This window comes from Cottoperca gobio, chromosome 16 (genome assembly GCF_900634415.1).
Source record: "Cottoperca gobio chromosome 16, fCotGob3.1, whole genome shotgun sequence".
Lineage (NCBI taxonomy): Eukaryota > Metazoa > Chordata > Actinopteri > Perciformes > Bovichtidae > Cottoperca > Cottoperca gobio.
The window spans coordinates 12116410-12140950 of NC_041370.1; the positions used below are offsets into that span (position 1 = coordinate 12116410).

General features: G+C 41.8%; 1 protein-coding gene across 1 annotated transcript in view; it reads right to left on the reverse strand.

Annotated features, from left to right (window-relative positions):
* Positions 1-23625, reverse strand: part of nbeal2 (neurobeachin-like 2) — a 35503-nt gene extending 11878 nt beyond the window's left edge. Inside the window, 32 exon segments of the mRNA XM_029450633.1 lie at positions 874-1017; positions 2639-2795; positions 2973-3157; positions 3278-4003; positions 4121-4209; positions 4817-4976; positions 5112-5267; positions 5541-5691; positions 5830-5932; positions 6223-6382; positions 7398-7531; positions 8263-8434; positions 8705-8797; positions 8909-8991; positions 9190-9517; positions 9633-9752; positions 10128-10260; positions 10348-10730; positions 10732-11004; positions 11186-11284; positions 11519-11602; positions 12511-12597; positions 12898-13004; positions 13143-13446; positions 13549-13634; positions 14289-14322; positions 14324-14372; positions 14606-14718; positions 15102-15183; positions 15757-15921; positions 16125-16213; positions 23073-23625. Of these exon segments, the coding sequence (XP_029306493.1) occupies positions 874-1017; positions 2639-2795; positions 2973-3157; positions 3278-4003; positions 4121-4209; positions 4817-4976; positions 5112-5267; positions 5541-5691; positions 5830-5932; positions 6223-6382; positions 7398-7531; positions 8263-8434; positions 8705-8797; positions 8909-8991; positions 9190-9517; positions 9633-9752; positions 10128-10260; positions 10348-10730; positions 10732-11004; positions 11186-11284; positions 11519-11602; positions 12511-12597; positions 12898-13004; positions 13143-13446; positions 13549-13634; positions 14289-14322; positions 14324-14372; positions 14606-14718; positions 15102-15183; positions 15757-15921; positions 16125-16213; positions 23073-23147 (5124 nt within the window). The 5' untranslated portion in view covers positions 23148-23625.
* Positions 23626-24541: the final 916 nt, after the last annotated feature.

The window sequence follows — 24541 nt, forward strand, 5'->3', positions numbered from 1 at the left end:
AAGTATAATTAGCTAAATGTGTTTAAAGAAATAAAAGATCAGAAGTAAAAGTAATTGTTATATTATTATATTATATAATCTTGAATTGTTAATACTGATGCATTTTTCTACAAGCTGTATTTTACTGATATATATTATATGTTGTGTAGTTTAATCTTTAACATAGCATCATATTTTATAAGGTAAATATATGCTTTGTATGAAATAATCTTTCTGCAAAATAACACGGTGCAGCTGAAATATAAAAACGTGAAATATAAGTACCTTAAATTGTACTTAGCTTCAGTACTTGAGTAAATGTACTTAATTACATTCCACCACTGGTATTAATACAAATATGTTAGTATTTCTTTTCTTTTAATTTGTTAATTCACTCAATTTACGTAGGTCCAGGCTTGTTTTAGTTCCAAGAGACCTACAGCCGTGATGTCAGGGTGCAATTAAGTTAATTTATTTCAAACTGATGCTGTTAAAAACAAACGGCTTAAGGGGGAGTTGTTCTACTTTGGAGATGAACACAACCAGCAGTATGTGATGGAAAGCCTTATGTTCAGCCCATTTATGACCGCCTGCTGTATCCCACAATCCTCCAGCGAGAGCAGCAACAGTCATAACTCTGAGAGGTGCTGCCCTTTCATACAGAACACTCCCTAAGAGGAATGACTTCAATGTCTTTGAAAAGAAACCCATAGAAGGCCTGGTATTTCTTAACAGCTTTATCTTTAGTTCGCTTATCAAGTTAAATAAACACTGTACACCCCTTTAAATATATTTCCTGCAAAGTCCAATCGCACAGGTGTTTGGGTTGTGTAATACATTTCACTTGGTGTACACTCTGGATGATGGACAGGTCAAGTTGTGGGTGCAGCTGACCTGTGAGTGCTGCTGTTGGATATATCCGGTGATGATACGCAGGCCGATCTGGGCCATTTCCTTCAGTTCGGTGTTCCCTGGGCTGCCAGGGGTGCTATGCCAGGCCTGCAACTTGTCCAGCAGGTTCACCACCCCCTCAAATATCTGCAATACAACAACAACCATCAACAAAGGACTCAACAAAAAGGCTAGACCTGTTTCCACACCTTGCAGCATCTACTGTAGGACAACGTATACCTATTTAACACATTAAATACAGTTGACCTGCATTTAAAAAAGGTGATTCAGATGCTGCCTACACCCAACCATTAAAGACAGTACAGGAACATTTCCCCGAGTTTAAACATAGTGACCACACCCAGCTGCCCATGCTTTGTGTTTAATGCTTGACTCAAGTCTCTTAAGTCTATATTAACATAATTGCTCATATTCCTTTATTTATCCATTGTAAGCAACACAACTCACATTATCACATCCTGACAATGTAGTCCCACATTCAAAGACTTATTGTGTGTCTTAATCATTTTATTTCATCGCGGCAAAATTAAATGATAAGTTACGATAACTTCTTTAGACAATACTAAAGTCAAATGACATTATTTCTTGGAAGACACATTGATTGAGTGTGCCACCAGCTCAGTCACGGCAGAAATGTGCTGAGTTTGAAGTGGACTGTTGCTCTGACTGGACATTTGTAATTCATCAGCAATCTAAATTCCACGACCGTTGAGTATTTATAGAAAGCAAACATGCAGCCTTGCACTGGTATGTAGTAGATGCCTACTGTCAGTACAGCTGCTTCTGTCTCACTATTCTCAAGGTCTGAAGTTTACATTAAGATTCCCAACACCGCCTTATAACCAGACCCACCAAAAGAGATTGAAGGAGTAGTTTTTGGATAGGCTTTCTTGCCAAGGAATGGATAAGAAGATCAATACCACTCTTATGTCTGTACGGTAAATATAAGGCTACAACCAGCAGCCAGTTAGCTTAGCTTAGCATACAAACTGGAAACGGGGAAACTGTGAACCTGCTCTGTCAGAAGGTAACAACACAGGCCTACCAGAGCATTACCTGTTTTTATAAACTGGACTATTTCTTGGCAGGGAGCAGGCCATGATGTTGCAAGACATGACAGTGATATCATTATTTTCATCTAACTCAACAAAAAAAGTGAATATATTTCCCCATACTGTAGGCCTACAACATCCATACAACATCCTGAGTTTAAATAATAACTTTTGCATAATTCATTTTAGTATCCCTTTGATGTTTTGTTTCTAGGCTACTTTATGGTTGAACTATGAACTCGAACCTATAACTTGGATGTCTGATTTACGTATTTAGTATATATATTTCATACACTAGAGTTGAGTTGCATCATAGCCTCTTTATCAGCCTCGATTAGCCACTTGCTGAACACGATAAGGTTGAAAGCTGAAAGCATGGATGAGGAAGTAAATACGAGTATAACGTGATATTTTAAGATTATCTGGGCTACAACACGGTAGGTGTTATTAAATCCATACTGCTGGATTATCATCCAGGTTTTGGCTGGTTTGGTTTACTGACACTATTCTTATATAATTGTAAAATATAATATCAGACTTTGTCAGGGATTAAGGGCTTATTTCCTTCATTGCCCCTTGTGTATTCACAGTCAACCAACCTTATTAAGAGAGCCGTTCGATAGTCATGAAGTTACTCAAAGTTCAAACAGAATATGTCAGTGGTCCATATGTCTTAGGTGGGGTATGTGATATACCTTTTCACTCCACAGCGTGTGGTTGTCTGTACCCTCAGCAAACAGGAAGTCCTGCAGCAGCCTGAGGAGCCGGACCAGACTGGGGCAGAAAGGCAGAGACACTCCCTGGGCATCCCTCAGGTCTGACAGAGAAGACTCCAGCATCATCTCCAACAGACTGAAAAACAGAGTAGCAAACAGATTATGATGAATGCACAATAACATCTCTGGATAATGACACAAAAGGTGGCACAGCTGAACGTGTGGTTCGTTTTGTTTTTCCATTGTGAGACAGCATCACTGTCATTTCGTTGTGTTTGTTAGGGGAAGAACATTTGAAATCACCAACACTGACCTGCGTTTGATGTCGTCGGGAGGGCGCACCAGTTGGCAGGAGGAGCCCAGTTTGGTGAGGACAGAAAAGACCTGTCCTCTCTCTCTCCACACCACATCCTCCACCGCCTCCGGACCGCTGCGGCTCCACAGCACGGTGAAGACGATGTTGGTTAGCAGGTTGCACAGCTCCTCTTCGGGGGTCTGCTGTAGCACAAACAACACTCAAAATCCTTAGAGAAAAGCTCTAAGACGATAAACTCGTAAAAAATGAATAATAATACCCTTGATTTATCAGTAAGATCTGAGCTGAGGAAGCAGCCATACCTGCGGGTTGGACGTATTGGAGATTGTGTCTCCAGTTGGAGGGTCTGTCCCATAGCTGACATCATCCAGCACGTTGGACAGACTGGAGCTCTTCCTGGGTCTGGCAGGTGGAAAAGGTTTGCTGTGCTCTAGAGGAGACGGTGTGTTTGTCAGACTACCTGCAGGAGTGTGTGCGCCGGTCTCTCCCATGCCCCCTAGCTCCAAATCAAAGGGGGTACCAAAGGGGGAGAGAGGCTGGTAGTCTCTCCCCTCCTCGTCGGGGCGAGATGAGGCGATGATATCAACCGCATTGGAGATGGAGGACGAGTGGCTCTCCTGGTCCACTGAATCAAACGATTTAAAATGGTGGGAGCCGGTGAAGTTTTTATGCGGACCTCCACCTCCACTTGGAGGCGACTGGGATAAATCAGAGAATCCCTCAGAGATGTCCCGCTGGCCACCTTCATCCTCTTCCTCCTCCTCTTCCTCATCCCCGATGTCCTGCGAGGTGGTGTGGTAGCTCAGGAAGATGTCCGTGTGAGCGTCTTCTATGACCAGAGCTTGACCCCTGCGCAGCAGCGGATGGTAGTTTGGCTCTAAGGAGCTGTGGTTGCTGGAGCCTGCGATGCTGGCAGCGTGGGACTTGTAGGACTCTTTCACGTAGAGCTTGGTCAAAACATCCTGCCAGCCGGGCTGCTTAGCGAGCTGCTTCACATAATCTTCGTTGGAGTAGATCAGATGAAAGAGCTGGGGTAATGTCAGAGAGGGACAGAGGAAGAGCTTGTTTTTATTAAGGAGATGATAACTTCACACGCAGCAGAGTATAAAGTATAAGCAGAGTATAAATCATGGGAGCAGACTGACCTTTCGGCAGACGTCTAAGCGGACAGTGAGCTCAGCTCGATGGGACAGACAGACCACAGCCAGGAGGTCTCTGAAATTAGGGGTCGTATCTGTGGGACAGGAGACAATTTAAATGAGTTTTTAAGGCCTTGGTAATCTGTTTGATAATCAGCTATATATATATAAGTGATGGGATCCTTCATCAACTTACTTATTATCTTCCAAAATTAGAACAACACTGGTTAAGATTTCTGTATTTGAGATTTTACGGCACCGTTTCTCAGCGGTTTGAGAAGTAATATCGGAAGTAACACAATTTTAAAAAGGTACCACTTTATTTAACAGGTCTGTCATTTCCTAATAATATCTTGAAAGTTTCCTTTAGAAGTAAATATGAATTCATTATTCACTTATTAAAGGAAACTTTGTTCTTCGTAAATATTGATTCTTAACGTGCCTCTTCAGCTGTCAAAAACACTCACTACTCGTTGTGCTAACTCATCATTTGTTGACACGATTAATTGGAAGTGTTCCCAGGAAACGTCCTAGGACATTTTCAGAAAAGGAATTATTGAATTTAATTCTGAATTAATGGACGAAAAAGTGTATTTTTGTTAATAAAACCACCAGATGAGTTTTTCACTTTTATTTTAAATTTGGACTTCTGCTTATTTAATGTTTTTAGCTCACTAAAGCACAGAGCTGCTTCGACATTACCTGTAGCGAGGACCTGCTCGTACAGACATCGCACGGTGGTCATGGTGACTGGAATTGCATCAAGGAAACAAACAAGTCCAAGATATCCAAAATCCTTCAGCTTGATGCGCTGCTTGTTTCGCTCAGACAATCGCTCGCTTTTGAGAATTTTGTATAAAACCTGCAACATCGAAGGGAAAGTGTGTAAGAGTTGTAGTTTCTTCAGTTTTGACAATATATCACAAGGGAGTTTGCAAAAATCTGTCAAGTGATAAGCTAAAGTATTTTAAGAAGCGGTCAAGTCAGTTGTTCTCACCCTGAAGACCCTCTCTCTGCCCTCGTCTCCAAAGCTTGGAGTTAGCAGCAAGCAGTACAGCTGCTCCACGCCCCACTCCAGCAGCACGGCCTGCACCTGCTCCCGAGGTGGACTGCTCCTCAGAAGGTCATACAGCACATCCAAGGCCCTCGCCGCCTGATGAGAGAGGAGAGTATCATGAGGACAGAGGGAAAAGGTGGAGGAGGAGGAGGATAAAATACCAAGAAATATGGATTTAGGGAGGGTAAAGTCTTAAGTGGTCACAGGAGGAGTTTGAAAGTACAGAGATGCCACAACATGAGAATAAATTAGGTGGATGATGAGGGAGAGTTCATTTGGGGATTGAAAGAGAAGCATTACGCTGAAAAGGTCAAATGATAACAAAATGTAACTCCCTAAGTAAACACGGACAAACAATATGAGCACTACCTGCTTCTCCTCTCCAACACTCAGAATGTAGACGAGGACACTGTGAAGCTCCTCTGGTGTAGGAGACTTGAGAAAGTCTTTCAGCAAGGCGAAGAGAGCGGTTTGAATCGTCTGCTTTTCATCAGACAGAGCGCTGCCATCTTTCTCCACACTATGACCAAAGATGTTAGTAAAGAAATAGGAATAGATAGGAATAAGTATGTTTAGACTAACTTTTAACATATATTGTGGTGGACATCTCGTCTTATTTTGAAATCATAAGTTGAACTTATATATGTGGAAGGTTCACCTGTAGTATGTGCGAATGGTATCCAGAATATATTGGACCCCGTACTTCCTCTTCATGCGCTGCTTGCCTTTGTTTAGCACGGACGCCATGTATGTCACGTGGGCTTTGGAAGAACAATAATAGTTTTGTCATTTCTCTCCAATTTGACATTTAGAAATGTCAAACCAATATGCTAAGTTGTACCGAAGAAGTGCATTCATTTACAACACAAGGTACCAAAGTGAGGCGTTCAGGCATGGATTCACTTTTAGTCCTTGCTACAGCCTAAACATTAATGTATTCCATTTGCTCCTTTCAGTCTCGCATATGCATTTATAAAAAAGACACGCAAACCGCTTCGGCAGATATGAAAAGGTGCATTACTCGACAACAAGAGGGTTGTTTATGCCTTACCCAGACAAACTGCAAAATGGCTTTTAGTCCAGATGCGGAAATCAAAGAGAAGGTGTTGGTAGAGTTGCTGTAGAAGTGGGCTGTTTCCCTCTTTGAAAACCTGATCCAGCAGCAGTTGACATGCCAATAAAACGTTCCTGTCCATCATACCACCAGGAACCTGCAGTGAAGGAAGCACAGAGGAGGGGTGTTAACGTGTGTTTACGTTTTTTTTTCCATTCATTTGGATTGAATCTGTGCACAAGGTTTTGTGGAGCATCTATTTTTAGTAACACTTGATGCTGAAGTGTAAGCTGAGTGCATACACAGTACACAGTGTTTGTGTTCAGTCAATGTTTCTGTCTTGCCACTGTCAAACATGGCAACCCCCTTGTGAGTATTAGGACATAGCTTCCTTACAGGATGCTCCACCTTAAAGTCATGTATTTCAACATATCCTGTCAGACAAAAAGCAAGTCTGTGCTGCACCAATGTAACACCTGATTGGCTGCTACCACCAGAGATCTGTTAACACTGGGTGACAATGTAAACTTCTGTATTCAAACACCATCAATCTGGAGAAATCCTTTGTACTACCGATGCCGTACTGAATAAAGCTTACTGAACCTTTAGAGGGATCAGCAAATAAGAACAACTGAGTTGCCCATTACTGTGTACCTTATATATACAGCTTTGTTCTTCGTTCCTAATATTACTCAATAACTTTTTATTCACACTTTATGTCATCAGCAAAAAGCTAAAGCGGCTAGTTATTCTTGCATGAGACCCACTAAGCAGTTTAGAAACTGACATTTATCAGCAACATGTTACACTAAGACCTGAGAACAGGAGTGATGACGCTGCATCACTACTCACCATGGCTTCCATGTCTGCTATATGATATGTCATTTATCAACCTTTTCAAGCAATGAATTTTATAGCTGATATCCTTTTGTTCTCAGTCAGAGAGACCACGCAATCTGGCACACTCTGCATAATGTTCACCACACAAGCATGTGATACTGTCATTCTCAAAGAACCACTGCCGTTTCAACAACACCATACTCAGTCATTACACGGTAATTACACCGCAGCACTACAATGAATAGGGTCAAGTCTTCACATTCAGATGCTAATCAGCTCTTTTTGGAATTAGTTCTCACTTACTAGAGCGAACCAAAGTGCGGGGCGCTTACTTTGCTGAGTATGGCTCCTATGATGCTCGGCCCATGGCAGTTCAGCAGGCACTCCTGATTGACAGGGTGAAGACGAATCAGGTTTTTCACCATCAGCAGGAAGGCGGCGATGCTGTTTCTCTCGAGTCTGCCCTCTGAGAGAGAAACAAATAGGGCAAAACAACTTTTATGATTTCCTGTGTTACCTACAGTCATATTTATGCATTACCAAGCACTTTATTGACATTATCATATCTCAGGATGAGTCACTGTAAGGGTATTAGTCTCACTTTTGTTCGAATGATTGTCATTTCTCTCATTTTGTTCACGTTAGACTTCTTGCAGACTAAGGCACTTCTGACATTTAACCTATTAGTATTGATTTCACAATCTTTGCTATAAATGTGTGTTGTATATTATAGTAGTTGCCTCTCATCCTGTTTGTCTATGCATCATGCACCGTTTGTAAAGACTCTGACCCACTGCTATTCAAAAACTGCACTGACAATCATATTTAGCTTTTAGCACTTAGCATAGGATTACAAGTGAACAACAAGAATCAGGAACAACAACACAGTTAGTTCTCAAAATACAGGAGATCATGTATTTATGATACTTAAGGTTGATTTACCAAAATTATAAAAAGAAAACATATAGTATTGTCTGACACATACTTCCAACATGTGGGTAGATTTATTAGATACCCAAGTCCAAGATTTCTGCATCCATCCCAAAACACTGAAGGTTCATTTTGAGATAATGTTTTAAGATGTCAACAGCAGCATCTCCTTCCAGAAACAATGTAACTGTCCCTATAATCACTGTATCAAACATAGAGTGCAGGAACAAGTAATACTGTGAATATCTGAGCTAAACATTAGCTGACCTGCAGACTTGTTCAGTGGCAGCAGCAAGGCAGCGGGGCCTCTGGAGGAGGTGAGCTCTGGGCCCAGCAGGTCTGAGATCTCCTGACTGCCGTTGTCAACCTGCTCGGCCTCACATACCTGCTCGAGCAGTGGCAGCAAAACGCCTATACCTCCCATCACGTTTACAACATCCTGCGTGGGGAAATAAACAATAATATTTTAGTAACCTTCCCACATTAGTCCTATTTAGATCACAAATGGAATCAACAAAAGGGACCTGCCCAAAAAATAAGCAGTAGGACAGCAACAAAAAGAAAAAACAAGATAAGATCATAACCAGACAAACTGGAGACACTGTCATGACTTTAATTTGACTTCTCACTCTCGTCTCGTCTCGTGATTGTATGAATTAAACAAAAGGAGACATCACAGCTAAAAATCTTAAAGTGTTTCGTATCTAACCTTGATGTCCCAGTTCACTACACTGTGTCCTGTGAGCCTGCCGTCATATTGGTGATTGGGCGACAGGTCCAGACATTTCTGGTTCTTGAAGGCCTGCAGGAAATATAAACACACATATAAAAGAAGAGTATTTTACTGGTGTTGTTTATAATTCACATAATAAAAGCAGTGTAATAACACTATTTCTAAGTGTCAGTGAGTCACCTGTGGAGTGTAGTAGAGCAGAAGTCTGCTGTTGAGATCAGATAACTCTCCCTCTGCTTTGAATAAAGACACGTGATTGGGGCCTGTGATGGAGAGCAGAAACCAAGGTAGGTCATACAATATGCAAACATTACTTGGTATACATGAAATGAATAGTCCTTCTGTGATTTACTTTACTTCTGCTTTTTCTTTACATTAAATTCTAGATTAATTTAAGTGCTGAAAAAGTGTAAAATGTATAATGTGTACAACAATTTGCATTGTGGCAGAGCGGGACATACCTGCAGCATGCAGAGCTCTTGTATGTGTCTGCTGCAGAGCCTCATGGCAGATGAAGGCCGTGCCCAGGAGCCCATCCAGAGACGTGGGTGTTCCCCACTCTGTGTCCTGCAGTCCTGCTGGGATGGTGTGCACCGGGGATTCTTTCAAAGACCCCCAGCGGCCTCCTGCAAAGGTTGCTGGGAAGGACTGGGAACGGTTGAGTGAGGGGCCATGGGAGGGGAATGCAAACTCGGGCGACGATGGCTTGGAATACGAGGACAGGTTGGGGGAGGTGGTGGTGGTGGTGGTCCGGTTGCCTGCAGATCCGATGCAGCAGGAGGTAAAAGGCTTCAGGAGTCAGGTTTAGGTTGGGGAGAAAAAGAGGAAGTAAGATTAATAGAGGGGAACTATTCAGTAATATTATATCCATGGCCAGAATACATCACATACTAGTTTCAGTTACCTCACTGAAAGATGGAAAGCGAAGCTGAGCAGTTTTACACTGCTCTCCATCGATGTAGATGGTGACCAGGTTCTGACCAAACGGACGACGGCCCGGGATGTGGACTATAGCCACTGAATGCTGTGATGAGGATGATATTAAAGAGCACACACATGTATACTGGTGACAACACTGACAAATGCAAATTTGGTACTTATAAAAGGTATATTTTTGTGTTGAAGCTGGAGCAACACAGTCTTACAGTCACAGTTGACAGCTTTCATTTAACCTTACTGATAGACCTCTCCAGCTACTTGTCTCTTCAAGAGGTGCACTCACTTAAATTTATCAATTTCTTACAGTGATTATGCTCAAAGGTTACAGACCCAGACAGCGGCGCTTAGAAAAATGATATGTGATATTCTCCTTGATCAAATTGTATTTTTATTTGGGACAGTCTAAATGAGGACAAATGTTGGTTAGTATCCTAGCAGTACTATGTGTGTCTATACTCACCCAGCATGAGTCAGCCAGTGGGTGCTCTGGCAGCGCAACAGCCATGTAGTCTTTCTTAGTGCAAACAGCCACCACCAGCACTCCCTCCATGGTGAAGAAGGCCTCCAGCCCAGTTCCACTTGCTGTGAAGAAACTTTACAACAACACATTCTGTAAAAAGATCAGCCATATACTTATAAAAGCTTGCAATTCAACTTCAAACACGGTTGAGTAGCTTTACCTGTAGAGCTGCTTCCTGCGTGGTCCTTTTCCCATGTCATGCTGAGCCCCTGTGTAAGAGTTGCCACGAGGTTTACGAATGTTAGAAAACTCTGAGTGACACAAGGGGAACTCCATGTTGAGGCAGAGCCACGCGTGAAAAGCGAACCCGCTGCCTGGCCAGCGTTGGACTGTGGGCACCATGATACCAGCCATGGGGGGCGTGAGGTCAAAGTACTGCAAGGCACTGTCCTGTCCTTCTCTGGCCGCCATGGCTGAGAGCACTTGGATGACGCGAGCGCAGTAGGGGTGCACTTTCCCCACCACTGCGCCATTGTCCTGATCCACCCTGAGCAATCTGAGCAGGCTTTTCAGCTCCTCTGGTCTCAGACACAGGGAGCCCAGGATCCTGCAGGAGGCCCAGCAGGGCGTCTGCACACTGCCTGTCCAGATTCTGGGGCTGTGAAAGCACCTGCAGCAGAGCCCCTGTCATGCCTGCCTCCACAGCCACGGTGCGACAGGGTAAGGAGCCACCACAGACGGTAGCAAGCCACTGGGCCACCAGCAGCTGAAGGTCCCTCTGACCCGACAGGTCAGGCAGCCACTGCAGGAGAAGCAGCAAGGGCTGGTCGTTACTAATGCCAAGATGATGGGCGTGGGCATGCTCGCCCTCCACTGCCTGGAGACAGAGCAGGACAAAAACAGTGACGACAGAGAATGAAGACAAGACGTGACCACATGGTTTAATAACTTCAGGTTAAGTAGCAACACAATTTATACAAGAACGAGGTCATCAAAAAGAGCTAATTGACTTCCACTGTCTCTGCACTCAGTGGGCATAACAAGGAAATATGTTTCACCATGTTCATCAGCTCCTGCAGAAGCCTTTTGGTGGGCTGACCTTGACTCTTCAGCACATCAAACAGCTGAGAGTAGCCAATCCTCTCCTTGAAAACCTCCTGTGGGGAAATGAGACAGAAATAGGCTGGAGAAAGCTGCTCCACAGGGGATAACTAGTTGGCACACTTCCATACATTGGAAGGGAATACAATTAGAGTTCTTAAATGAACCGCAAAACCTCATCGGGCTGTAACTTTTGCTGGCATTGTAGGCATCACAGTGTAATATGCTTTACATGTACAGAAGTATGAAGGATGAATTGTTTGACCATAGAGGATCACAAAGGACCTTACCTTAGCAGAGGGTGAGTTACTCATTATAGCTGTGAGGACTCCTAAGGCATGAACTGTAATACTGTCTGATCCTTTCTCCCAAACCTACATAAAAAATAAGGATTTTGTTAAAATAATTTCGATTGTGCCATTGCAGAAGTAAAAACGTGCATCATCATGATTTGACCGGAGTTGACCTGGAAAAGGTGAACATTCCAAGTGCACAGAAACTTTCCACCAAGTGAATGAATGATATCTGTAAAGTACAGGAGGAAGTACAGCACATTTCCTTTTTTTTCAACACCACAGTTATTGGAGCAGAATGGGTAAGTGCACTGCTGTACCAGTCACTAAACAATCGCCTCTTTGTTAGTTAATGATAGATCCCAGCATGCATAATCTAAAGCCAACCACCAAAAAAGAAAAGAAAAGATTGAGGCAATCCCTAACTATTGCTGGAAATTAGGCAACATCCAAACACCAGGACGGGCCAGGTCTTTAACTCAAGCCAAAAGGGCCACACGACAGAGCAGCCAGAGCACGAGGAATAGAAGGATAGACATGCATTTAAAAGAAAACGACTATTGCATGCACCATGAAAAACACAGCATGCCCTTCTTGCCTTCAGTTGTCAACAGGGAATTCAGCTTCTAATTATGAATGTGATATAAATCAACACTACCACACAAGCAAAGATTAATCCTTCAACTGATCATTTCAATCTCAACTTGAATAAAACGCCTTTCTTGTATTTAATGTTGGATTTAAGTAGCCCAAAATAACCACATAATCACACATTCCAGATGGACGGATAATTTGATAGATTAAAAAGGGAACTCCAGACAACAATCTTCACATATAGCCGCGCTACCTGCTTTATTTACAAAATGAGTGTAAGCCAGACTTCCTGCCCGAAGTTTCCTGTTTAAATAGCTCAGAGCAGTTAACGAGTAGAGAGAAGGCTGAGTTTCCTGCTGACAGACCAATATCAACACCAAGTGGGGGGGAAGTACCTGGTCCACTTCGACCTCTGAGAGTAAACATGTAGTGAGGTCACACACAACCTCATGTTCCGGTCTACGCATGTTGCTCTGAAAGAGCTGCAGGACATAAACACGCAGGAACACACAACACCACAAAAAGACAGACAATTAGACAATACAGTCATGTGTCAAAGGTAAAGGAGACTGGTTTCTTTACAGCTGCAGGACGGCACATGTGCTGTAGCCGTTTGGGGAAAACATAAGCTAGAAGCATAAACATTTATTTTGTATTATTTCACATTGACAAAGTAGAAAAAGGTTAAACAGCAGAGGTAACATTCAGGTAAATAAAAGAGGAAATAGACATGGCATACAAACTGAACAGACAGACACATCTAGGATGGACGAGGGTCTGACCTTGCTGTTCTGAACAAGCCTGAGGATATGTTCAAAGCAGTTGTTGTTGAGGAACACGGCCTGCAGGACTGGTCTGTCAGAGCACTGCAGGATCTCAGGAACAGCAGCTAGAATTGACAACAAGGAGAATGTGTACTATTTATCAGACAGCGGGATAATCGATTATATGGCCAGCGTACTGATTGAGAGAGATAAAAAAAAAGGAATGCTCAGCTAGACTTGAGAGCTACTGGACACGCTCTTACTTAGCATTTGGCGCTGGAGGGAGATAAGGCTGTCTTCCCAGTTCTGCCTCTCTTGCTGCTCACTGCTAAGAGGACGGTTCCAGTTGAGGAGCTGGAAGTAGCTCTCCAATATTGTCCTGATCTCCACCTGGCGCTCCACGGGGCTGCTGGAGTGCAGGAGGTGGATCATCGCTGTCAGGCACTGTAGGGTCAGCCGTGGGAGCCCCGTGGCCTTGGGTTCAGGCGAGGTCCGGCAGCACCACGCTCGCAGAACAGAGAACAGGTTCTCAACAGAGTGAGGGGTGATGGAGAGAAGGCCATTCTTCTGGAAAATGAGACAAAGTCACTCCCTTGTAATCAGTTTAAAATTGCACCTCTATTGTTTTCACACTAAACACTGATGAAGACGACAGATAGACTAGCAGACCTTTCCTCCACTGATGACGGCGCCCTGGAGATGAACTAATCTGAGTGTGAGGACCTCTGGGATCTTCTCACTCTCCTGGAGACTTTCTGTGAACAAGCATTCAAATCAAGAAACAATTATATACAAAACCAGCTATCACTTAACCTCAACACAGAAAACATTAATACAGTGCTGTCAAAACAACATGTAAATAAAGTATACATTTATATACATTGTTTGTAATAATAAGAGTAATAAATGTCAAATCTCACCGTACAATGGCCCAACAGAAATGCCCCTGTAATGCGACCTCTTTATTTCAGAGTTACGTGAAAAGAAAAGCTTAAGCCTTGCTAATTGGCTAGGCATTACACAATTAGCTATTAACATTTCTAATGAAAACATGCTATTATGGTATAATCCTCTAAGAACTGGACATACTGAAACTTGCCCAGGCTGAGATTTCCCACATGGTTTACAGATTAGTGCTTGCTGATCAAATGGGCTTCTATAATTAGAAGTGCTTGGACTCTGGTGATTGAAAACTGATAATTAGATGTTGAATAACAACACTCTGCCTGACTGGACTGACCTGTTATCTTTTTATTATAGGAAACATGGCAAAGAGAAAACGAAAGGTCACGGTTTTTCATGTCAAAGATGACAGATGTAAGCTGCGTTTAGGCAGCAGTGGGAACAGTTTGACTCTTGTGGTATGTGAGGTCTGAGACGGGTAGAGCAGACAAAAGGGAGTGTCTCACCATGGAAGAGAGCAGGCAGCTCTTCTGGCAAGGACCAGCGGGGAGAACTTATACTTGTTCCTCTCCAGCAAGCTCACCTCCTCCCTGCAACACACAAAACCTTGTATGACTCCATTGACTCACATCACGCCTAGTCTGTCAGTCAGTGAAGGACTGCCACTAATACGAGGCTTGGCTTCAAGGCTTAGAGGCAACAAGACAGGGTGTTACACATCACACAAAGATTGGGCAAGATGCTTAAAGACAGTCTTTGTGTGACTAAAATCCACCTCCCATACATCCACACAGGCGCTCTCCAGGGTGAGGTACACACTCACCCAGCCAGACCTCTCCTCCACATCTGATAAGGGTCAAACAGACTTTCAAACAGCACAAGTCCATACTGCACAACCATCTGCAGAGACGTCTGCTCCCCTTCTTCCTTCTTTAGCTGTACAAAACAGAAGTTTGGACACATATATCTGTAACTCTTTTTCAACACAGATACTCTTCATGTTTTTTTTAAGATTGCAACAAATACAACACATTCCACACACAGTACAATGAATAGAAGGTCGACTACACACCCATTTCTCTATTCAGTGTAAACTAGTTATGTTACTTCTGTATGAGGACGTTACATAGTGTAAACATAATTCATTTAGTATAGGCTTACTATCTCTCTGCCGTATATCACATTTCTGCACAATTTGGCTACGAGGGCACAAAATAATCTGAGCACGCTCAATTAACTGAGCATGCAGTGGAGCCAAGCCCCGTCATAAATCACTGAAATCAGTGTCCCGTTTGAGCAACAGTTCATAATGGCCTTACCTGGTCCAAACAGAAATTCAAAAGCGTGATGGTTTCGAAAACAAAACCAGGGGTCGTTTCTGGGTCGATGTTCTCCATATTCCTAGAAGTAGAGAGACACTTGTGCAAATGAGTGTTAAGAAAACCTGATGCTTACCCAATATGGCCACAAAAGACACAGTGGATGCACAGAATGTAAGGGACAACTTCCGAACACTGAGTTGCAGCCTCGTTGCACAACCTGCATTGCAATTTCTGGAAAAGTTGAAAAACTGTAATTCACCCGGTTCCCTTTACCACCATTGCCTCTTTTGTTATTGATAAAGGGTTGACATTTAATAAAGGACATAAATAAGGTACAAGACAAAATGACCTAATTTTGTACATTACTTTAAAACATTTAAGATAAGAAATAAATGTTTATAAAACAACTGTTAGTTTAGTCTCTGGTACATATCTAAATATTATTTTATTCCTACAAACTATGTCCAACAACCATATGTCTATTACTACAAGTAATGTAACAACTTCATGATAAATAATCTGCGACTGGAGGCTCTTTATTATCAACATCCATTATTGATTTCACACAACTCCTTTTATTAGCAGTTCCCTTATCTAGCATGTTTACGATCATGATGACGAAGCGTGCACACGGCAGGCTGGGCCCCCTTACCTGCAGACAATGATGAAGAACTTGATGAGGAGCAGGGGGTGAGGGATGGTGCCGTTGGGCTCAGCGGCGTCGGAGAGGTGCACTGCACTCTGCCATAGCTGTTTGCCGAGGAACACCAGAACTTCCCTGGGGAGCAAGGGCAACTCCGAGCTGCACTCCTCCAGCCTGGAAGATGGGAGAGGGGGGGGGGATGGGATGGGAAGCGGTAGCAAAGAGGCAAATGGCGTTGTAATAGGGGCTGCGTTTACACAAAACATAAACATGTCAAAATGGTATCTCTACAGAAGTTCGAGGTCATCCGGCTTTGGGGAATATAAACCAGTGGGAGCCCCTGGCTATATAGTTTGTAAATAACTGTTACTACTCACCTCCGCGGCTCCAGTGACTGCACATCAATGAGCCTCTCAAAGGATGCCACGAAGGCCTCCAGCCACTGCTGCAGAGAACCCACGTCTTTCTGCAGAAAGGGAGGAAAGAACACATGAGGCAAGAAAATGGCCGTCACGCTACTCTAAATGAGTTGAGCATTTAACTGTGACACATTGGCTGAAAACATGGCACTGACTTTATGACCTGTTTCTGTAACAGGATGTTGCAAAGACACATGAGCCAATTCTTTTCTTTTTCAAAACAGGGACGTTAAAAGAAACAAAATGTTCCTTTCTTTTGAATCAATTGCAATCATACATTTCAAACATTCAGTACACGGCGGTCAACATACAATATCAACTTCTCACTGTACGCATGTCACTGTCATACATGAGACATTCTTGCGTTACTGAGTCCTATATTCTAATTATTTAAGATGGTTTCAATGCGAGGATGTTTACACACAAACAGTGGTTATCACAGCTTTGATCAGCGTCTACACTGCAACATATCCTGCCACTCTTCTCTCCTCACATCAGTTTCTCAATCTCACATAGATAAAAGAACACAAATGTCACACGTGTCACCAGAAAAAACAACTTTTAAGTGAATTATTTTGATCTTTTCATTCATTTATATATAAAGCAAACTGAATCTTTATAAGTCCTGCCTATTCAGACAGGTAGTTTATACTCGTGGGAACCCAGTGTTTCCAAATCAAAATACAAAAACACAGTACATCCAGAAATGTTCCGTTATGTACCGTTTGATGGAACAACCTGAACATTTTGATTAGCCGAGCATGCACTTAGCCGCTGTTGCTGACATTTGAGGCAGCTTCAGTAGATCAGGAGACATGGGAAGACATGAGTTGCTTCAGACTGATGACTGACTCACCGTACACAAATAACATACAGTACAGCAAACAGCACATGATATAACAATAAATCAAGTACTTCCCCTTAGCCAACAAGCAAATACGGTTAGAATGTACAATGTGCTGCAGTTGGTTACTTCCAAAGCTTCTGCAGAACAGAGCACCAACGTACAGGCTGTGACTGTCGCTCACACCATGTTTAATGTGCAGCTAATTGCCACAGTTCCTCTAGAGAAATTCAAATCTGATGCAGTGAACTCTGAAAACAGAACGCAACCACATTTGTTTCTAATGTTGCATTAATGTTAATTGTACATTACCAACTGGTATTGACTTATGAGCCAGTCCATCTCTCATTGTATGCGGCTGATTAGGGTGACAGGTTCTTGCGAACCCAGTCTCAGGTGAGCCTTCAGTGTCGTCCTTAGCCAGCAGCTCTGAAGCTGCACACGACTCCTAAACCAGCACCAGCGTCTGACTCGCTCCTTTCTGGGCTTCCAAACATCAACCGAGCAACCAGGAAATGACATGTCACTTTAACCGTAGCTTATTTCCTCCATATACGCTGTCTCCTCGTCAAACCCCTTCCTCCTTTGCTTCTACTGCTATAGATGTGAGCAGATATGAGGGAGGCCTCTATAAAATAGATTCCTACAGCAACAAACGAAGCACCGGGACTGCGTGTATGCTTTCTAAATTGAACAGAACAAAAGAAATGTAGTAGGGGAAACACTGAAACAGTTTGAGTATGTGTGTAAGTGCACAGAGAGACTAAAATGTGACGATTTGAAGCAATGAATGTCATTACATTACAGTTCATTTAGCTGACGCTTCTGTCCAAAGCGACTTACGTGCAAACAATCATGAGGATACAACTCCGAACAGCAAGAACCTTGCAAGTACATTAGCTACAAATAAGCCAAACCAATGAAAGTGCAACATACAAAGAACAGATGACTTTTTTTCATAATATAAAGAATGCTGTATTTCCAGTTGGAGAAAGCGTATAAGTTTATATGCCTTTACCACGTCATTGTAAGCTTTATATGCAACATCTAAATAGCAAGTTATTGAAAAAATTATAATAAAATGACATAGATCACACACACGCTGTATAAAATATCTGCCTGTACTATGTGAAAACAGGAAACCTAAACGAACAACCTATTGTAGTGTGCCTCCAACATCTGGACAATCAGGTATTTGAAAGGTGAGGCAAGGATGTGGAGCCATATTTCCAACACTCCTTTAGCTTTGTTTGACTTTCCAGTAATAGATTTAGTAGCTGAATGACTAAATCCTCCAGAACAAACACTCAGGATGTACTAGCAGTTTTTATTTATTTATATTCCAGTGGTGTTGATGATGACACCCTGCAGAGGATACATCAATTATAACACTGTCTACTGGAACTCCGAAGGACACACACAACAATAAGGGTTAATAAAGTTTAAAACTCTGTATGAGATGACGACACAATTTCTACACTGACTATAACTAAATGTACCAAGTAAGGTTTGCTTCTAGTATTACAGGAAAGGCAGTATACTGTCCTGTCCTGTCGAGCACAGATGCTGTGGCATGTTGTTTAGAAACACTGGAACTGCAGGGTGTAACTTCAACGGCAACATTTTAAGCATATAGTTCAAATTCTTTTTAGGAAATGAATCTGGTTTGCTAATGAGAAGTAAAACTAGAGGAAACACATTAAATATTCTGCAGCAAATACACCTGGTAGAGCCCTGCTTTGTGTCTGCACGCTTGACCTAAAAATAATCCCTTATAAAATTACTATTGATCAACGCCTCAGCAGAAATATACTTCATCCCCTCAACATTACCCAGAGCAACAAACTCAAGGATTTGTTCTATAAAGCCGTTGTTAGAACAGATGTCACAAACCAAACATGAGGTACCAACCTCTATAAACTGTGTCATTTATCTCCGTTTTCTCTGCACATGGCCAAGCAGCTGTGCCGCTCTCTGCTGCTTGGCATTCTGTTCGCTCCAGCTTCCTGCACAAGTGAAAGCAAAGAGCACTTTGATTTTCCTGGTTGGCCCCTCTGTTGGTAAACAGGGGAGATTGAGGCACACGAGGGAATGCAATAACAGGGCTCAAAGGACGTTCATAGTGAGCTGCAGGGGTGGCAGTCGTTGATGCATCTCTCATATTGACGTGAATCATAACATTATCGGTAACTGAGACAAATGTAAGGTGACTGACAGCCTGATGACAAAAGCCAGGAACTGTGGAAACTATTCCTCTGCCAGCCATATATCTTACTGTAGCCACACTGTTGGGAAAGATGCTTCTTCGTTTATCACTTTCACCCGGTATTATGACATTCAGAGGGTCTGTAGTTTACCTCAGTGTGTCTTGGGTCAGTTATCTCTAGGCTGTAGACACGGTGTTGACCACATGAGCTCAGTATACATAAAGGCTTTCTCACTGCATCACTGAGTCACATATCCTGCTTAGCATTTACACTCCAAGCTGATGTCTTTAGATTAAGCAGCTTGTTTTGTCTGATTAGCAGTCCAAGAACACCAAATTCTCAATTTATTTTCACAAAAAGAGCAAGATGAAGATCAATCCTCGAACAAGGGGTTGTTTTAACCTTTTGCTGAAAAGTTATTCAATTATCAAAATGGTGGTGATTTATTTTCTGTAAATCAATCAATCAACCAATTGTTTTAGCTCTACCAGAATGTTGCATGGTGACTAGTGATGCTTTTTCAAAAACAGGAAACCTTATTAACCTTATTTCATAAGCTTATTTAAGAACTTAGCCTTCATTGAACTGCAGGTCACACAACCATCAACAGCTGAATTCATTGGTTGTTTAAACTATTTTAACAATCTATCATTTATTCAGTTAAAATTTGCAAATATTTTCTAGTTCCTGCTTCTATAATATGAGGGTTTTTCATAACTGTAAATCAAATACAATTAGGTATTTTAGCAGTTTTGGTACAAAAAACATGAAGACATAACTTTTGGCTCATTAAATCGGTCACAGTTTTGATCTAAATTCATCCTCAAAGTAAGCAGTCAAAAAAACAAGCACTAGTTGCAGCAATACAACTAACATGTAATGAAACAAAACTGATTAAATTATGCACATTATAACAGTATTACTATCCAAAACAAATACACTCTCTGACACGATCTGACAAGTCAAGTTAGTCCTTCAGCGATTAGATCACACTCTTCTGTGTGTGTCAGTACCTGTGAGCTATGAGCATTTTATGATGGTCTGCAAAGTATTCTCAGATATGACATACAGAGCTCTGAAATTGCCAGTAAGGTGTTTTGTTTATCTCCAGCAGATGAAAGAGACAGGCATGTTCTGCTCATTGTATGAGTCATGATGTGCACTGAGCATCGCTTAACATGCTCTCACCAAACTTAAAACTGCCCAAGCCTGATAACCAAGAAGCATTTAGTGAGTAAACATTGTATGTTTGCGTTGTCAATACAGTTGTTTATAGATATATATGATGTGATAAATACACACTGCTGTCTCGACTATATCATTAACTGTCCGTCTGTTTGATCATTTGTACAGAAAATGTCTCATTTGGGGCCAATATTAGTAGAAGATGCTTCTATATCACAATAGTTTTTCAGTCCTGAACCTCAGCCAATCTAAAAATCTTGGAAGGGGTGTGTGATTTCTTGCACAATTGAAGGAAGCAGAGCTCCTTTATCACCGACAAGCCTGAGCTCGTTCTGCTTTTTTTCTTCTTCTTGCAAATACAGAACGATGGCTGAGATACTGCATGTACTCAAACATGTTGGAATCAATAGTTAGGATTCATCGTAGCTTTATTATATGGCTGCTGTAAATATATCAATATGCACTGACGCTGTGCAGATGTCTCTTGCATCCAGAAGATGATGAATGCGGAAAAAACCTTGAAAAATGTCTGAAACAAATATATGAATACATCCGAGGAAAAACAGACACCATCAGAGACACAAGACTGATATATTTACAGCTGCCTGGGTGTTTTTGTTGTGACTCAAACAGAGTGACAGGATATTGTCACTATAAGTAAAGGCTTGTTGTCAACACTAACACGAATCCTATTAAACAGAGCGCGGGTCTCTGGTCCAGTTTGGCTCATTTGCAATAGTCAAAACGTGATGTGTGACGAATCATAAAACAAGTCCTGTGAGTTGGAGATGGGTTGTGTCCAGTTAAAAAAAGACATATTGTCTGTGACAACTTGACTTACAGGCATACAACAAAAGCATCATATTGAATTGTATAGGAGAGGCAGGTGATTGTTCTCTAAGTGGTTCTGCAGCCTATTGTGTTCCTCTGAGTCACAGAAGGTGGTGGAGGTTAATGCTGGGCTCAATTAAAATCTTGGAATCAATGTGACATTTTTTGGTGGGAAATGTGTGAAAAAGAAAAAGAAAGAGAGACTATTATTAACTTTGCTCCTTTATCCTAGAGGGCAACTGATGTTAAGTATCTGAGAGCCAACAGGCAGCTTAATAGGGAAGTCGTCTCACACTTACAGATGCTAGACAGCTGTCACAGTCGGATTCGTCAGTCTGATTCAAGGGGGCACACACACACACACACATACGCACACACACGCACACGCACACATATACACACACATACACACACATACACACACATACACACACATACACACACACACACACACACACACACACACACGCTCTAGCAATGGATTATGTGTGACAGTGCCTACAACTTGTTATATTTATTAAAGCCTGACATAAGCAGGGAAGTTCAAAGTCGTCTGCAGTCACAAGTGCATCAGCAACCCAGAGGAGAAGTAACACGGCGGATTAGAAACACACTTCCCTTTGGGATGTGCCCAGAGTGACCACAATGACCACTTTGATAGTAAATGCTGCAAGAGGTGTGTCAACCACGCATTTAGAGTATTTATGCAGTTCTTCCAGCATTGATGTTTCCCTGTTTAAAGAAATAGTCTGGTTCCCTAGATTGGAACTAAGCATAGTCCCTAAATTAAACATTTAATAGAGATATGTAATTTAAATGTCCTTGTCCGTGACTAGACTTTATCCTTGTAAATAAACCTGCCCTTTAGACCCACTGTGATAATAAGAGAGCAGTCTGTATGCCCCACAGTGAACATATAGTGCATGCAAATTTGGAAAGAAGTCTCATCTTGTTTCTCTGTCCTCAGGCATGGAAGCAGATTGCAAACACATTAAATAATAATTCTTAAGTTATTCACAGCCAAACTGTCTTTGTCCTACAAGAGGAGACAATGACACAAAAGCATGTACAATATCCTTTTACTATTAATTTGTTTTGATCCTTATTACAGAGATGTTGCGCCTTAATAAACAACCAAAGCAAAGTGCTGCATTCGCAACCGCAGGGGGCCACATTTAGGACCAAAACACACCACAAAATAATTTGACACTTGATTTAGGATAATGCCAAATTAATTAGGCCTATAGAGTAGCCTAATAGACATTGTGCTGCTTGCACCAAGTCAAAAACACATGTTCACTTATGATAAGTGAGAATATGTTCTTGTCCTGTCCAATTAAATAAACATAATCCCATTATGTTTTAAATGCGACATGCTTAACTGAGGAAGAGACACAGGAAGGAACAGGAACAGGAAGTAGCCTCCGTGACACCTGCGTCGCAGGTACAGGTACAAACTTCGTTAAGTGGGCAAATCTGCTTAAAATAATATTTTTACTTACTGATTTCGATAACTTAAATGACTCAGTGACACAGTCATATGATATGACATGTTCTAGTATGCACAGAGCAGCCTCCACCACTTGGTAAATAAACAGCTGCTGTACAAACAGGCAAAACATAAGCAACTTCCTCATGTAGCCTAACCGTTTACAACTAACGAAAGAGACATGATACACAACAGGGCTGCAGGAGATCACCCTCCCCCTCCACACGCGCGCGCACACACACACACACACACACACACACACACACAATGGTCATGTTTTCATATATAAACTTCAGGCAGGGGACCTGCTGCAACAGGTGTCACCGTCAGGTCTTCCGCACTTCACTCACCTTTGTGTAATATAACATCCACAGCTCATGCAGCCTTTCCTTCGATGCCATGCCGCCGCATTTGAGGTTGCTCATATTACCTTTTATTTTATTTTAATAAACCATGAAACTGGTAAGCATGGTCAAAGCCAGGGCTGTTTGAAGTTGTTTCCGAAAGGCAGGAGGACGCGGCACGCTCCTGGGAACCATTATTCAGGCACAATAATCCATGCAAAAGTGCTTGTGTCTCGACGCGCAAAGTTATCAGAGTGGCATGAAAAAGCCAAACATGACGGTGTGAGCGTGGCCACGGAGCGATCGATGTCGAAATTATACCAGCAGGAACAAAAATGCGTAGAAATTCATGTGTGGAGGAACACCCATGTCCGCATTTACAGCGAGCTTGTTGCTGTATGATTCCTATTGGAGATGAGTTCCCACGGAAGCGACAGATGCCACCCGCTCAAGACCAAGAAATGAATACGCTGCCCATGTGTATTCAGTCAGCAGAGGTGTACAGCCCTTGCGATGAGCACATTATCATCAACTAGTGTCTGGCTCTATTAACAAGACATACAGTGAAGAGTTGACTGTAGATCATGCTCACAGGTAGGCTGATATTCTTAAAGACACACACACATATAAACACACAGAGCCTCCTCTAGGACTCCTCTGAACTACCTGACAAAGGTAAGTTGAAGTCTAGCTACATACATTAACAAAACTTTCTATTAAGTAATCATTAAAAAAAGAAAGAAAATATACAAATAAAGAAACCTGTCATACAATGCTGCAGTATTTGGGACAGAATAAGCTGCTTATGTGCAAGGTATCATAGTTTTGTGAATAAAATGCTTTAGTTGTGCAATTTCTGTAGGCTGAGGATCGAGCTGTGACTGCACAGCAAGCAACATTCAGTACTGATAACATAAAGACATAGACACACAAACACATACACAACTTAACTTCAGACTCTAACAACTAGCTACTCATGATGGTTACTGGTGCATTAGTAGGCTGTAATAAATAATTATTGTGAATCATTTTGTATCATATTACTGGTGAAGACTGTTAATCAATAATCCTGTAAACACTGAGAGACCTACATTGGTATCATAGGTTGATACTGAAATTAAATTATAGGAATATTTTCTATTATATTAACTATTATATAATATATATAATATATTAACTATTGCTCCAGTAAAAGTGTGGAATTAGTAGAAGTGTACAGTGTAAGTGTCAACATTAAAAGTGCTCATTATAAAGAATGGCCATTTCATCCCTCCCATTATTATTATTATTTGTTTTATATTTTTATATTAATTTATATAAAGTATTTGGATGGTGGTGTTTGGCCCAACTCCGTATGCTGTAAACCTACATGGTCTGGAAACCATTTATCAATCTGAAAATCTGAGTCACTTCCCAATTCTCTAAAAAAACGTATTATGACATAATAAAACATATATTCTGAGTATATACAGTTG